General features: G+C 35.7%; 1 protein-coding gene across 2 annotated transcripts in view; it reads left to right on the forward strand.

Annotated features, from left to right (window-relative positions):
* Positions 1-626: 626 nt before the first annotated feature.
* The window catches only part of LOC114651109 (kelch-like protein 1), a 435,523-nt gene continuing 418,691 nt past the window's right edge, over positions 627-17,458 (forward strand). The window contains exon 1 of one of the 2 annotated variants that reach the window (XR_007934632.1): positions 627-1,862. Coding sequence is in view for 1 of the 2 variants with exons in the window: in XM_028801068.2 (XP_028656901.1) it covers positions 1,459-1,862 (404 nt within the window). In the remaining variant the exon portion in view is untranslated. The remainder of the gene's footprint in view (positions 1,863-17,458) is intronic. The other variant, XM_028801068.2, reaches the window with a different exon arrangement.

Below are 17,458 nucleotides of genomic sequence, written 5' to 3' on the forward strand. Positions count from 1 at the left end.
GTAAGTTGACACAATTTGTTTTATGCACCCAATCCTTTATTAATACATGAGCATAATAATAATCTCTTTTCATTCTATTACAAGTTGTCTATTTTTAAAGCTCTATCCGATTTACTTACATCATTAGCTACATATTGTAGCTTGCAGCTTTGAGGCATGTTAGGATTATTCATCTTTAACAAGATCTTGTTCCTCTTGATCTGTGTTATTTTTTTTTTTTTTTTTGAGGTAATGCGTATAACAACTGAGAACTGTACATCCACCTCCACTTCATGCCCTGACCTATTCTGATGCTTTCAGCTATATTGATATTGATACTCACGACACAGTTTTAGCCAATGATACTTTCCTGTTTGAATCTCGTTTATTGTAATGTTTTGTATTATAAATCTAAGCATACAGTTATCAAACAGTTGATTTCCCACAAAGACCTCTGTTCCTCGACAAGTTCACTAATTGATCTTGATGTGATGCCTAGCCACAGGCACTGTTTATTTCATCGCCTTTCTGTTTGTTTCCAAATAGAGCCTCAGTAACTATCATCAGCACAGTCCCCCAGAAATCTGTTACAGCTTCAAAACAAAAGCTGGAAGCAAACCACCCCCCCCCACCCCCCTCTCCCCACCTCCTCTCGCTCTCTCTTTTTTGTTTGAAAGCACACATGTGTCACTCAGTGGGATAGGGTGGGAAGAAGGAAGAAGAGAAATTTCATTTGAAGATTCCTGACAGCCCCTGGAATTTGTATTTGAAAAGACTCTGCCTGAGGATCCTGTCAGGCGATTTGCTGGTTCTGCCGCGGTGAGCATGAGTTCCCAGGAGACAGCTAGGAGGGGTTGGAGTGGAGGAAGGCTTATAGGTGACTGCTCTTTTCTTTCTGCGCTCAGTGGGAGACTAAACCACCTGCTCTAGCCGAGCAGAGAGGATGCTTCGTTCAATAATCTGATTACTGTTTATGAGCTATCCTTCTCATCTGCCTCAGCGCGGTTACTTCGGCATCACTATGCGAGTCAGTGCAGTGCAGCTTAAAGCAGGTAAAGTGTATGTTTAAAAGCCAGACAGAGATAGTGTTGGCTGAACTGCAACTGTAATATTTTTGATGAAGGTGATTTTCCAAAAGGCAGTGTATTTCAACTGTTCTTTGTATCCATCATACCTTGAGGATATTACATTTTTAAATATATATACAGAGCAAGCAATAATCATTTAAAACAGCTCACTGGTAAATCTGTCCAGTTTTCATTGGCTGATTGTGATTTTCTTCATGTAATATACTTCTCAGCTTTTTCAAACTGATACACTTCATATCTTGGATGTATAGAATGGTATTTTAAAGTTTACAAAGTATTCTGTTTTCTATCGGGCTAGATGCTTGTAACTTCTTTCTTGCAAACTATGCCTTGAGTTAGAACATAATTAAAATTCATAAAACAAAATTCCTTTGTTCGATACACTGGGAAAATGTCTGCTTCTGGGAGAAAAGAATTTGACGTAAAGCATATCCTGCGTCTCCGATGGAAACTTTTCAGCCATCCGGCACAGAGTTCGGCTGGGAATTGTCTTTCTACAGACAGTTTTGAGCAATGGGGTCCAAGCCAGACACGACTGAAGAACCACAACCACGAGAGAAGTGGCTTTCGAAAAAAGTCAGAACCAGTCAATGGTTCTCTGTTTTCTTCATCCAACAATGGCATACGTGGAAACCGTGAATGCCATCAACAAAGGGCAGTATTTTACATGGAAGCTGTGGGAGAAATGCCAAGAATGGAGATTACAAGAGAGGTTAAGCCAGTAGTCCAAGAAATCAAAGGTCCAGAAGTGGAAAGAGAAAGGAGTGTTGAAAATAAAGACCGATTTGGGCACAGGTAAGAAGTTTACAAGTTTACTATACCTGAAAAGAAGCATAACTAAGATTTTCAAAGATAAGTTATTTATAACTTTGGAAAATAATTTATGTTTTGATAAAAGTGCATGGAACATATATTGGCATTCACTACAATATTTTGAGGAATTGAAATATAGGTCTCCCTCTCAGGGCAGTAGGGTAGATAAAAGTCCAGCTTTGAATTAATTGATTCATGCCTTGTTTCCCAGGTGGGACCTCTTCGATGTGCATCATGTTTGGGTGCTTACTCTGAGTTCTGACTTTCGACTTGTTTCTGACAAGAACACTAGCAACATGTGACCATCCACCAAAAAAGTAGTCAGGTTGATATTTAGGAGCCCCTTATTTACTGTTATGTACTTCTAAATAACATAAGAAACCTTAGGAGTGCTTACTTATAACTAATTCTTAATATTTAATTCAATCACAACGAACAAATAATACAATTTTTTAATAAATAAAAAATCCCAAGCAATCCTTAACAAACAATGTGAAAGAAAATAACTGCAACAACTGTACACCTGAAGTCTATTGACAATCATTCAACATGAATAAAACACCATGAATGTGTCTAAGTTGAGCTCTATGGTCCTGTCAAAACAAAATCTTGATATCTACACATTCATGAAATATGTAAGACAATATATGTCATCTATATCAGCTCTATAACACAAAAGGTGCTGAGAGACAATTTTATTTTTACTTTGATATTAATGCAAACTATTCTCAATTGTATTTATTGATTGTTTTTTCATATCTAATGTTTTTATCTTTTCAGATATAGTATATATAAAGAGCTACACATTGTTCCTATAGTTTAAATAACTATTTCTTTAAATACTTCAATAATGATGTTTTATTTTTAATTTTTAAATACATTTTTAGAAAATATTACACAAGGAATATGAACATGTTGCAGACAAGATTTCACTTTCTAACCTTAAATTTAAAAATAAACCTTCTGACCACTAGATGGGCCCACTGAGTTCTCTGAACTGGTTTAAATATTTAGAAAAACTTTTACTCTGCTTCAAACATTTAGATTGTTTTTGGTGTTTGAATTAAAAAAGGGACAGTAAACAATCAGAAAATGAATGGATCCATGGATGGGTAGAATTAGGGTTAGGCTTAGGGTTTGGGTGAAAAGATTTTCAGATAGGGTTTTATTCTTTTGAAGTTAAAATATATTTTCATAGCTGCACAGATCATTATTTGTCTAGAAATGATTTATCTCGAATAATTTGTATGGAATATAGTTAGCACATCTTCTTCAGTACTACTGGTAACTGGTATATTTATTACATATGTGTCACTTGCACATTCTCCCAGTATTCTTGTACATTTTCTCCAGGTAAAGACTTTTTCATAAAGACTCATGTTGTAACTATCAAACGTCTACATTTTCCAACAATGAATGTTTATTTAAGTGTTTGGGTAGGTGTGTTTGTGTGTAGGTGTGTATCCATGTGAGTATGCCCTCAAACAGAATGATGTTCCACCCAGGTTTGGCTCCTGCCTTGAGTCTGATACTGTCAGAAAAAGGTCCACTTCCATGACCCTCTATTATGGAGGGTTAGAATATACTGTAGATGGGTTGGTGGATTTTAAATAATACATCCATAAAGTCTAAGTTTCAAGTTATGAAACAACTCATAACAAAAAAAATACTGAGAAAGAAAGAAAGAAAGAAAGAAAGAAAGAAAGAAAGAAAGAAAGAAAGAAAGAAAAAGATTATCTTCATATAGGTTTACTAACAATGAATTCACACTTGTAAACATTCTCCCTTTAAACCTACTGGAAATTGCGGATTTGCTGTTCCTTGTTACTTTTCAACGGAAGTCTCACAACCTGAGCTGTTCATATCATCCGTGATTTCCTGTTTATTCCAGTTATTTTTTTTTTGTTATTACATTTCAGTTTGACACTTTTAGGTCCTTGAAAGGTTTTATGATCCTCTTTCTGTTAATTTAAACATTTTCCTTACATAATTCAAAATTTCCAAATGTATTCTCTTTATGTGGGAATGCATTTTTATTGATTTATGTTGTGCTATTCACAAAATATTATTTGGTTGTATGCACAGTAGAAATATTAGTTTAAATGTAAACCATCTATGGCTTTTAGATTAATTTAGAAAAATGATGGCTTAACTATTTTTAAAAATGGATATCTTAGGTAATATACAAATCTTAACCCATCACTTTCTAAAAAAAACTTTTTAGTCAAATTATTTCAGCATGGAACTGTTTTAAAGCATATAAACACTGGCCTTTAAGGCATAAAATTAGATATAAAGTAAAGATTAAAAAAACCAATTTTCTTACAACATCACTATATTTATTGGTGTTTATGAATTATTATTACTGTATATTTAAAAAAATGGCAGCTTAAGTAATTATTCTTAATACAAGTATTTATCGAGTTTGTATCCTTTACCTTACTCTTATCACACAGCATATTCCAAAATTATGTCTATCAATCCTTAGTCAAGTATTTAAACCAAGCAAAACATAATTACACACTTATTTTGTAAAAATTGAGCTATAGTAAATGTTCAGTTGTCTGAATAGATTGTGGCACTTATTGGGTAAAAGTTCATACTTAATCTCTTGAATATTGTTACTTTTATCATATACAGTACACACAATATAGTGCTTAATTGCTTTATTAGGCAAGAATGATGAAAGGAATTACTGTATATAAATCCAATGACTTAAAATAATGGGCCAAGGACTATCTTATAATTGTTTGTATGATATAAGGCATTGGTAGTGTGAGTCTGCTGTCCATTACTCCAGTTCTTTTCCCAGTTTAAAAATGATCAGCACAACTTCTGAGATTCCTCTGAAGGTATTCTATTGGCTCTGATGCTGTGAAGTACTAGTCAATGACTATTCTGATGTAGTACTTAATGCCTCTGGTCCTGTCTGCCAATTCTGTAGGATTTATGGTTTCAGCATTCAGAGATAAACTCAAATCAAGCACTTACAGCAGTAATTTACCTTTGAGCAGTGATTCTCAGATGCAGTATCTATTCAGGTAGTTTGTTTTATGTAATTAGGTCCCTAACTATGTTTTTTTTTTCCTACTGCAGAACAGTATAGACCTCAGAATAGAGAATGCGATAGCATGCAATGCAATAAACTATATGGCATCAATATCTTAAAATAATGATAATTATTATCTTCATCATCATTGTCTTGGATGACAAACTTAAACAAATATAGCAACGTTACATCCACAAACCTATTTAATCCAATTTAGGATTATTGAGCCTGCCCCAGCAGCACTGAGCTCAAAGCAGGAAACAGCTCTGGATGTGGTGATAATCCATCACAAAGCCCATTCATGATCACAGCTAAATATATAGTATATTACATAGACCTTGATCATCATTTTCAATTAGTAATGTGCATTCGAGGGGCTTGAGTTATGTAGTAAAGCATATCTATATACCTTGAACAAAGCAGGGATATACTTCACCTTTTAAATGATTATGTTAATTACATAGTGATTTGTGCATCTCTTAAAGCATAACCCTAAAAATCAAGTTAAAGTGGAAATCACAATAATACTGAACTCATTTAAGAAATAACATGAATATATTGACATTTCATTGACCTTTTGAAAAACCATATACAGTACAATGACTTCTATATCTTCTGCGCAGTAAGTAGGCATTGTGGTGTAGTGGCTAAAGCAATGCTATTATTTTTCATTCTGACTCACTTTGTGGCCTTGAGCAAGTCAATTAACTATTCTTTGTTCCAGTTGTTAAAATATATATATATATATATATATATATATATATATATATATATATATATATATATATATATACACACACACACACACATATATACAGAATATTATATATATATATATATATATATATATATATATATATATATATATATATATATATATATATATATATATATACACAAACACACACACAATTGTACTGTATGTGGCCTTCTATGTCACCATGGTTAAAGGCATCAACTAAATAAATATTAATAATGATGCTGTTCTCTGAGCATCTGAGACCTGCTTCTGATTTTGATTTTTTTTTGTTTTTGTTTACCTATCAGACATGTTCCTTACCTTGTACAACCCCTTATTTTATCGTCTCAATTACAAGTGAGAGACGGGACATCAGATGTTATTGATGGATATTGAAGGAATTACCCATAATGATGTCTTTTAATTTTTTAACTCCTCTTTTTAGTATTGTTATAGATCATACACATTACACAGAATTTTGTGAAGCTTCTGTCAAACTATTTCTTGTCAGACAGCTCTGGTTCATCCATAGATCTTAATATACCCAAGCGTAACTTTTACAAACCAGCTGAATCCAATTCAGTCTGATGGGGGTGGCACAATCCATCCTGGCAAGTCCATTGTGAGGTTACAAAGATTTTACTTTGATGCAAAAAAGAAAAAAAAAGTTGTAATTCATAGTAAGATGTCAAAAAATCAAAAATCTCTTCTAAAATGCACATGTACTGATATTCTATTTGTAGATTACAAAGTTACGTATGGCAAACACGATGCACTCTTTTGTTGTTTATGAAAAGCATAATGTGGCAGGGTGAGTGATAAAGCAGAGCAAGTCCAAAAATACTTGGTTTGCCAGGTGCTGCAATAAACAAATAGTTAATAACCTTTTTTGTGCTCTAGTGGTATTCCTATAAAAATCTAGTCTGGAGTTATCCCTGTCAGTCAGGCTCTCATGTCCTAACGAGACCACACCTGCTGGGGATGTCTACCTTTTATATCGGCCAGACCGGAAGGAATATGACTTCTCTGGCTGCATTGTCCTCAGTGGGTGGTTTCTCAGCATTGTGAAAGAGAAAGGAGTCAAGACTGTTAGTGACAGAACCCCGTCTCGTCCTGGGGTGATAACACATACCTTAGGTACGACTGGAAGCTGACCCTCTGGCACACATGCATGACACTAAGCATAAAATAAAAATAAAAACTCATACAGAATATACATTTAGAAACAAGGCATTTTATTTAAATAGGAAGCACATACTGCCATGTATGTCATCATTTCAAATACAGATACGGGGTGGCACGGTGGTGCAGTAGTAGCGCTGCTGCCTCGCAGGTAGGAGAACCAGGTTCGCTTTCTGGGTCCTCCCTGCATGGAGTTTGCATGTTCTCCCCGTGTCTGCGTGGGTTTCCTCCGGGTGCTCTGTTTTTCCTCCCACAGTCCAAAGACATGCAGGTTAGGTGCATTGGCAATCCTAAATTGTCCCTAGTTTGCGTGTGTGTGTGTGTGTGCGCCCTGTGGTGGGCTGGTACCCTGCCCGGGATCTGTTCCTGCCTTGTGCTCTGTGTTGGCTGGGATTTGTTCCAGCAGACCCCCGTGACCCTGTGTTAGGATATAGCAGGTTGGACAATGACTGACTGACTGATGAACATTTCTTCCATTTTGCACTGAGCTGCAACTGTTCGGCCTTGGAAAAAGAGTTCTGTTGTCAGGTTAATAATAATTCTTTGCATTTATATAGCGCTTTTTCTCACTACTCAAAGCGCTCAGCAATTACAGGTTAAGGGCCTTGCTGAAGGGCCCAACAGAGCAGAGTCCCTTTTGGCATTTACGGGATTTGAACCGGCAACCTTCCGATTGCCAGTGCATATCCCTAGCCTCAGAGCCACCACTCCATCCCTTTGGTCACTGGCAAAATTGATATTAGAGTGCTAGACTGTTCTTCTCAGAGTGTAATTCAAAGATGAAAATTAGGAATGTTTCTTAATAGGAAGTATGCATGATTGAAAGCCACAACCGATAAAAATATACTGAGCAGTGTGTTCAGACACTTGGTGTTTGGGCAGACTCAACATCCTGACTTAAGATTGCGCAGATAGCAGACATCACCTGCATCATTAACAATTTTAAATATGTTGCGGAGTTATTATTGGACAGTCTAGTCTTTACTTGTGAAGTTATGTTTTTGAACATGGTTGGGTCTAGTGTTTAGGAGTTTATAAATAGTTAAAAGCCCATTCCAAACATGCTGTGGTGGAGACTTTAATAAAAAACCTAATTTGGATTGTACAGGTTTTTCAAACTGTAGACAACTCACCATTTTGCCTTTTATACTTTAAATTTCTGGAGAAAGTTGTCTTTCTACAACTGCAAACTTTATTAAGAGAAATTAGCATTCTTCAAGTATTTCAGTCTGGTTTTCAGGCACACCACAGCATGGAATCAAACCTTTTTAAGGTTCTAAATGATCTTTTATTAGTGGGTGATTCTTTGAATCCTTTCTTTTTTATTTTTTGATCTAACTGCAGCATTTGGTAAATTTCACCACAACATCCTCATTGCCCGTTTGAGCTATATGTAGGCATTCAAGGAAATGCTCTGGAATAATTTGGGTGATACCTAAACAGTAAAAGTTTTTCAGTCAGCCTAGGCGATTTCTCCTCCTATTCAGCTCCTCTCACCTGTGGGGTTTTCAATTAACCTATTGGGTAAATTCTTTTTTGCTGTACATGCTTCATTTTTAAAAGTACAACACTTCCTTTTATGTACTGTATATCTTCCACTGAATCAAAGCAAAACATATTCTCTTAAAACCCTACTAGAATATCTGAAATACATTGAAATATGGATGCTACTAAATTTTCTCAGTCTAATTTACAAAAAAAAACAGATTGTGTGCTTTGGACTCTCTGACCTTATCTGTGCTCCTGCAAGTAAACTTGGCCTCTGACAATCTATTGTAGACCTTTTTGCAAAAACTCGGAGTGATTTTTGACAAACAAATTAATTCCATTGCTAAAGGCTGTTTCTATCAGCTCAGGGTATTAGCTAAAGTCAGGCCTTTTCTGTCTGTAGCTGATTTTGAAAAACAAATTCATGCTTTTGTCTCTTCTCAGCTTGACTATTGCAATGCGTTATACACTGGAGTAATCCAGTCATTCCTTGCTTGTCTGCTATTAGTCCTGTTCACTACAGGACAGATTTTAAAATCTTATGGTTTGTCTTTAAGTGTCTGAATGGTTTAGTCTTGTCTTATCTTACTGACCTCTTATACTCTTACTCTCCTTTGTGATCACTGGTCCTCTGACCAGATGTTGCTGCTCTTACTGAATCCTAGACATAAGCTTAGAGGTGACTGTGCCTTTCGAGTAGCTCCCCCCAGTGCCTTTGTAGTAGCTTTGGAATAGTTTTCCCCATTCTTTTAGGTCTGCACCAATTTTAGTCGCTTTGATATTTAGATTGAAAATGTTTTTTTATTGGCTTTTTAATCTATCATGAGAATACTTCTTGTTTATTTTATTTATTTTACTTTATATATTTATTGGTCTATTTATGGATACTGTATAGCACTGCTGTTTTAAATGTGCCCAATAAATAAAATTGACTTGACTGGACTTAAAATAAATGGTACTTCATACAAAATTAAATTGTCCCTTCCAAATACAATATTTTGATTTAAGCACTCTTACAATTTTATTCCTGTATACGCAGAACTTAGTACATAAACACATAAATTACACAGAGAAATACACAAGGTCAGCTTTGCTATAGGTGTGTTACATTGGAAGGTGATTTATTTATTTAGGTTATTTATTGTGCTGTTTATTCTCATTCTGTGAATCCACAAGCATACAAATAATACACAAGGAGAATAGTTGTTAGTTTTGAATACAATGCTTTCTGTTAGCATGTGTTTTACTTCAAACTAAACTAAACTTGCCTGGTTCTGGGCCTACGCCTCACACAGACTGTATGATTGATTGGCATCCTTAAGGTCAATTAGTTATCATTATTCTTTCTTTTCCAGACACCTTCATTATCTATACTGTAGTTCATCCACTTTTTCCACAGTAATTCAACTGATATGATTAATATATTTAAACAATAGCCAACATAGGATTGAAAGTAAAATTTTTTTTAAAAATTACCGTTTTTGTGAATAGTTTGCTTATTGCAAGATTGCTCTTTCTTCTAATGGAGTACAGTAAAAGATGCTATGTCAACACAGATTGATTTGTGGGAAGAAGTAAATTATTAAAAATATTTCTGCTTTTGAGAATATTTTGTTAAAGATTAGTTTAGAATGTTTAGTACAGAATTTCTTGCTTCCACTGTACAGATTATGAGGATGCATGAATAGAGTTTGAGATTGACGATTGTTAACTGAGATTGATTGAGATTGACGTTTGTTAAATTCTTGTCTATTTCTTGTTTTAGAGAACAATAACAAGTTTTTTGCTTCTATTTCACATATTCTCACAGAGGATGTAGTTGAAGTGCTTTACAAGATGTAACAGACATACTTACAACAAAGAAAAACAAGTTCAAATTAGAAAAAAAATATGTACTTACATAAGATAGATAACTAATATTGAAGTAGAGACCTTATATATAGAATTGTTTTTTTAAATCTCTAAAGATGAGTCCGATAATAAGGTCAAAAAAATAAATATGGTTTCCAGAACAAAAGGCATTCTACATAACTGTACCTAACACAAATGTTCTTAAGTATTTCCTTATTGTTTTTATAGGCCTTGTTTTAGGAGATTTGACACCATGGAAAATTGGGGTATCTGCATTCATTCAAACATCACAGTACTCTTATCAGGTGGCACAGAACACCACCACAGAGAAACTAAAAAAAAAAACAAAAGTAGACCAGCACTTTAGCTAATTCAAAACTTAATTTTCAGTAGTGACTTAGTTGGTTTGGTATTTTATATAGCTTCATCATTACAGTAGCCACTACATTGATCCTATTTTAAAGGAAGAATGAGTTCTATCAGCATTCACCATTCTTTTTATCATGCACTGTAATGGTATGAGCAGTTTAAGGTAGTATATAAAAGTCTGATTCATTGAAGTATTCTATATCTTACAAGCTTCTCAGGAGCACTCTGTAACATCAAACATTAGACATTGTGGTGGATATTAATATTTCATTCTTTATTGTTGTGTAGGTTTAGATTAAACTCAAATTTGCTTTTGATTGTTAAAAGTAATTTAATTCTAATTTTACACAATGCAGGTTAAGACACGCTGGTGGACATGGCAAAACTCTTGTTATATAACATCAGAAACTGCAGTGTTTACTAAAATAGGGTATCCTGCTCAAAGGACCTAATTGGCATATAAAGTATAGTAAAAGAAATTATTAGTCTTGCCTGTGATTTGAAAGAAAATTTCCTAAAGATCCTGTTGCATCTTAAGTAAATATTGTCTTAATAATCTATAATTCCCCACAATTAACAAGCCTACATAATATTAGTGCAGTATTTAGCATTTTTTATTTACCTTTCAGGGTATAAAACTCAATAACCATCACCATCATTGTACGGTAATAACAAGGTTATCAACATAATGGGAGTTTAGACAGTAATGTATAAAAAATGAAGATAGACTCCTAGCTTGTTGCTTCCTGACTGTGGTTTCAATATGCACCAGCATTTTAGATGTATGTTTATTAATAATGCAAGTGATTTTTATTTCTCTGTTCAACAATCTGTAAGATTCGGGAATGATAAAACATGACTAAAAGAAGAGAGCAATGCGATTGTAAACTATGAACTGAAAAATCTTCCTTAACAGACAATCTTCCCAACTTATTAACAACTGCTTCTAAATAGAAGTTGGATGTTTAGCAGATGTTAATTTATTTAATCTGAATGAAAATATATTAAATAGATAGATAGATAGATAGATAGATAGATAGATAGATAGATAGATAGATAGATAGATAGATAGATAGATAGATAGATAGATAGATAGATAGATAGATAGATAGATAGATAGATAGATAGATAGATAGATAGATAGATACTTTATTAATCCCAAGGGGAGATTCCCATTTTTTTTAGATAGATAGATACTTTATTTATATTTTAAAAGAAAGGATACATCATGTGGCATACTCACATATGTAAATTGAACATGACACATTCTTAGCAAAAAAACGTATAGTTTGAATGTTTCATTCCTATACACAAGAAGGTCATTTTCTGTTATAAAACAAACATTACATAGGAGGTTTTTAAAATTTACAATGGTTCTGCTTCTAATTTTTATATTTCAATACAATACCCTTTTTCTAGAAACCTTTAAAATGTTCAACTGTTTGGTTTTTCTCTTTCTCTTTTCTCTTTCTACAGTCACTCAAAGCCAGTTTCTGTTGTAGTATGTTAAGACAAGAAAATGGCATATTATTTAAAATGATATCAAAAGTAATAAGTGCCTTGGAACTACGAAGAAATATCTGTCAATATTTAAGTATATGGAATTTTATGGAAATAATTTAATTTGTCATCTCAGACGAGAATGCAAAATAACAGCATACCTCATTTCAGTGTGAGAATATGTCTGATTAGGGCATGTTCTTTTACCAACTTGTGATGGCTGAATTTATAGGAGACAACTAAATGGCTGATGGCAGTGCCAGTAAGTAAGACACTTTAAAGACAGGAATACAGGCATCACAGATCAGCCTTGTACTGTTTATTCACAAACAGACTGTTGAGAGGAACAAAGAAAAAAAAAATCGATGAGCTCATCTGTGAGAAATGACCCTTGATAAACAAAGAAATACATCTGTCCAGGCAGTTGTGGGGCTCCGTTTATGCATGGCTGGAAAGGAGTTCGGCCACAATGTGATCTTCAAACTTCAGTAATTTCAGTATGATAAACATTTATTAATAAGTCATTAATAAGAATGCAGATATTAATCCATGTTTATTGGAATAGTCTTTATATGATAACTCATATATTGGTAACACTTCAGTATTACTAATAAATCATTAACAAACCTTATACATATGTAATGCTTCCTTATTTCTTTACAAGTAATACATAGTATGAACTAAAACACAGGACAGTGCCTGAGAGCCAATTTTGCAAGCCTGTGTAGCAAATATGTCATAGTATGTACCTAAAATCTATCAACAATATAAGCGTAGCATTTCCAATATGAGAAGACATTAAAATTGAATTAACAACATGATGACATTTCTGTATCGTGACCAGTAAGAAAGCCAGACTGAAAGTTTTCAAATAAATTCTCATAAATAAGATCAAACTGAAACTGCACAGCAGCTACTAGTTCAAAATACTTCAGAAGGTACAGGTAGGTCTGTAATTTTGCTAATCATTATGTATCTGTCTATTATGTTACGAATGGGGACTTGCAGAATAGTGTTTGGCTTTTCGATATTTTTTTTTTTTTTTTGCAATTGGGTATAAGGAAAAATAGAATGCTTCATTTTAGAAATTAAAGTTATGATTTTCTGTGGTATAAATTTAAAATTACTAAGGCAGTGTCCGCAAGGAGAAATACACTGTGTTACAGTAGTGAGGTTTGTGAGGTTACTTTGAAATGTTGTATATTCTATTATGAATTTCATCATTACAGAAAATCATGAATCTTTGCTGCTAATGGAAAGGAAGTAAGTACCACAAAAATGACCGTACTAGAGATTTTGCAAGGCATTTCATTCTTCCCATTTGTTGTACACAATACATTATTTCTGCTTTCATTTACTACTTTGGAAAAGCATTCAGGACATATCAAAAAAAGCCTTTTCATACAGTACTGTATCTTTTAACATTGTCTGTCCATGCTATTCGGAAGACCTATAACTGTTTTTCTTTCCATTTACAGTCTAGTGTTTGGAATTATAATTAGAGTTCAGGTGGTTTAATTTGGGCTGTAATTACTTTTATTTTGAATGGGGTAACTTTATCTAAGAACTCTTTCAGAGGATTGTCAAAGTTATTCTTCTATTCATCTATTTTGTTCTCTGTAAATGTTAATATAAAATTGCCGTCTTGATGTCATAGTGTTTGTGGTGTAATCTGTAATTCTACAGCTGAGAGTGTGAATAAATCAAATATACTTAATTTAATGATGAATGATCATTTTCTCTAATGGAGCAATACTGAAATTTTGAATCTCAACTCAAACGAAGCTTTGGAAAACATCTTATGTCACTCCAGTTCCAAAGGTATCACGTCCAGGTGAGCTGAATGACTTCAGGCCTGTCGCCCTGTTTCACCACCTGAGGCCACAGGTCCGCCACGCCCTCGACCCTCTCCAGTTCGCATACCAGGAAAAGGTGGGAGCGGAGGATGCCATCATCTATATGTTACACTGATCCCTCTTACACTTGGACAAAGGCAGTGGTGCTGTAAGAATTATGTTTCTGGACTTCTCTAGCACCTTCAACACCATCCAACCTCTGCTCCTTAGGGACAAGCTGACAGAGATGGGAGTAGATTCATACCTGGTGGCATGGATCGTGGACTATCTTACAGACAGACCTCAGTATGTGCAACTCGGGAACTGCAGGTCTGACATTGTGGTCAGTACACAGGAGCACTATATACATCAGACTTCCAATACAATTTGGAGTCCTGCCATGTGCAAAAGTTTGCTGACGACACTGCTATCGTGGGCTGCATCAGAAGTGGGCAGGAGGAGGAGTATAGGAACCTAATCAAGCACTTTGTTAAATGGTGTGACTCAAACCACCTACACCTGAACACCAGCAAAACCAAAGAGCTGGTGGTGGATTTTAGGAGGCCCAGGCCCCTCCTGGACCCCGTGATTATCAGAGGTGACTGTGTGCAGGGGGTACAGACCTATAAATACCTGGGAGTGCAGCTGGATGATAAATTGGACTGGACTGCCAATAGCTGACTATACTTCCTTAGAAGGCTGGCGTCCTTTAACATCTGCAATAAGATGCTGCAGATGTTCTATCAGATGGTTGTGGCAGCATAAAGAAGAGGGATGCCTCACGCCTGGACAAACTGGTGAGGAAGGCAGGCAGGAAGGACAGTTTGACATCTGTGGCAGAGCGATGGGTGCTGAGCAGGCTCCTGTCAATCATGGAGAATCCACTGCATCCACTGAACAGTATCATCTCCAGACAGAGGAGCAGCTTCAGCGACAGACTGCTGTCACTGTCCTGCTCCACTGACAGACTGAGGAGATCGTTCTGCCCCTACACTATGCGACTCTTCAATTCCACCTGGGGGGGTAAACATTAACACTATACAAGATTATTGACTGTTATACCTGCCTTGCACTCTCCACCTTGCATTTTTTAACTTGCACTGCATTTTTATCACTCTTTAATTAATACTGTTTTTATCAGTATGCTGCTGCTGGAGTATGCAGATTTCCCCTTGGGGATTAATAAAGTTCGCAGTTAGGAGATCCAGGTTCACTTCCCGGGTCCTTCCTGCATGGAGTTTGCATGTTCTCTCTGTGTCTGCGTGGGTTTCCTCCGGGCGCTCCAGTTTCTTCCCACAGTCCAAAGACATGCAGGTTAGGTGGATTGGCGATTCTAAATTGGCCCTAGTGTGTGCTTGGTGTGTGGGTGTGTTTGTGTGTGTCCTGTGGTGGGTTGGCACCCTGCCCGGGATTGGTTCCTGCCTTGTGCCCTGTGTTGGCTGGGATTGGCTCCAGCAGACCCCTGTGACCCTGTGTTCGGATTCAGCAGGTTGGAAAATGGATGGATGGATGGATTAATAAAGTATCTATCTATCTATCTATCTATCTATCTATCTATCTATCTATCTATCTATCTATCTATCTATCTATCTATCTATCTATCTATCTATCTATCTATCTATCTATCTATCTATCTATCTATCTACTGTAAATGAATGATAGTGACAATGACCTTTAGAAATTTTGTAAAACCCGATTTAACTTAACAGGTGTTTAAAATATTTTGTACAGGTGTGCTGTTTCCACATCATTATGAAAATTAAAATCAGCACTCCCTTATCATAATTTACAGCTGGGTCAGATTAAAAAGACAACAAGTGGACCCATCAGTGATATTTAAAATAAGCCCCTCAAACTATGTGAAATTATAGCAAAATCACTTCTTTGACTAATTTTTCTTACTTACGAAGGAAGATAAAAATATTTTGTTGGAGCGTCCAGTAAAAAATAGTTTTATAGTTAACTAATCCACCAACACACTATCCATCCCTCCTGTATAATATCGGTAAGGGTCCAGCCAGGCCAGCAATTACTGTTAGGTTTGAGGCACATAGGAATTGTGTTCTTCTTTTATACCTCAGATTGCGGTAAACATATATTCATAGTGCCTATTGACACTTCTCTGTTGAACAGGTGGTACAATTTTGTCACAATATTGGAAACTTTGATACCTGACAGGCATCTTACTTTAATTGCTGACTATGCAGGTTTTATGATTCTAACATTTTCTATTGCTGACTCATCTCAGCCATATTTCCAACCTCAACTGAAGTGTTTCTGAGCACTGGATTTCAGTTCCATTTTGACTTGTTAACAACCTACCCACTCCTAAAGCTGTAATGATCCCACCTGCTCACAAGTTCAAAAAAGTTAAGGCCTCTAAAAAAGCACAAGCCAGACCTGATCTTTACTGCAAATCTGCACTAACATAGCAGGCCTCACCAACTCAGGCCTCCTGGCCTCGAACTCAAGAGGTAGAATTACAGCCTACACAGGCCCAAGAGTGAGGCACAGGCTAAGTGTCACAGATATAAAAGGAAAAAAAAATTGTGAACAGCCTTTGGTTCAAGGACACCGAACAAAGTTCTTTAAATATTAAAATATTTTCTGATGTAATTTCAAAAAGGATTGTACAAAAAATAAGAGCAGCAGCAAAATGAAACAAAATAGGTATGCCAAAATAGGTGTGCCATACAGCCAATAGCTGAAAATCGAAACGGCTTCATTGACACAAGAATCAATGTTTTAGAAAATCCAAATTAGAAAAATATCACAATACAAGCAAATTAATTTAGAGAACTAAACATAAATATCTAATGTCATACATTAACAAAACATAATTAATAAATAAAATATTTGACAATACATAAAACATACAAAAGTAAACAAAATCAATAATATTTACAAGATAATTCATCCATCCATCCATTATCCAACCCGCTATATCCTAACACAGGGTCATTGGGGTCTGCTGGAGCCAATACCAGCCAGCACAGAGCAGCAAGGCAGGAACAAACCCCGGGCAGGGCACCAGCCCACCGCAGGGCACGCACACACACACACCAAGCACACACCAAGCACACACTAGGGACAATTTAGGATCGCCAATGCACCTAACCTGTATGTCTTTGGACTGAGGGAGGAAACCGGAGCACCCAGAGGAAACCCACGCAGACACCTGGAGAACATGCAAACTCCACGCAGGGAAGACCCAAGAAGTGAACCTAGGTCTTCTTACTGCGAGGCAGCAGCGCTACCACTGCGCCACCATGCCGCCCAAAATAATTAATAAAAATCAAAAAAAGTTTTTAAAGAAAAAAAACACACTTCAGATAGAGATGAAACCCTTAGGAAACCATGACATTGATTGTTACCAAATCCTGATGAGCCCAGATTTGCTGGATAATTTTTTACATCCATGTTCATCTGATATGTTATTTTTTTGCTACTAACATTGTATATCAGGCATACCCAAACTTTAGTCCTTGATCAACCAATAAGACTGGACATATTTAACAATATCTGCGGTGGGTTGGCACCCTGCCTGGGATTGGTTCCCTGCCTT

Source organism: Erpetoichthys calabaricus, chromosome 4 (genome assembly GCF_900747795.2).
Source record: "Erpetoichthys calabaricus chromosome 4, fErpCal1.3, whole genome shotgun sequence".
Lineage (NCBI taxonomy): Eukaryota > Metazoa > Chordata > Cladistia > Polypteriformes > Polypteridae > Erpetoichthys > Erpetoichthys calabaricus.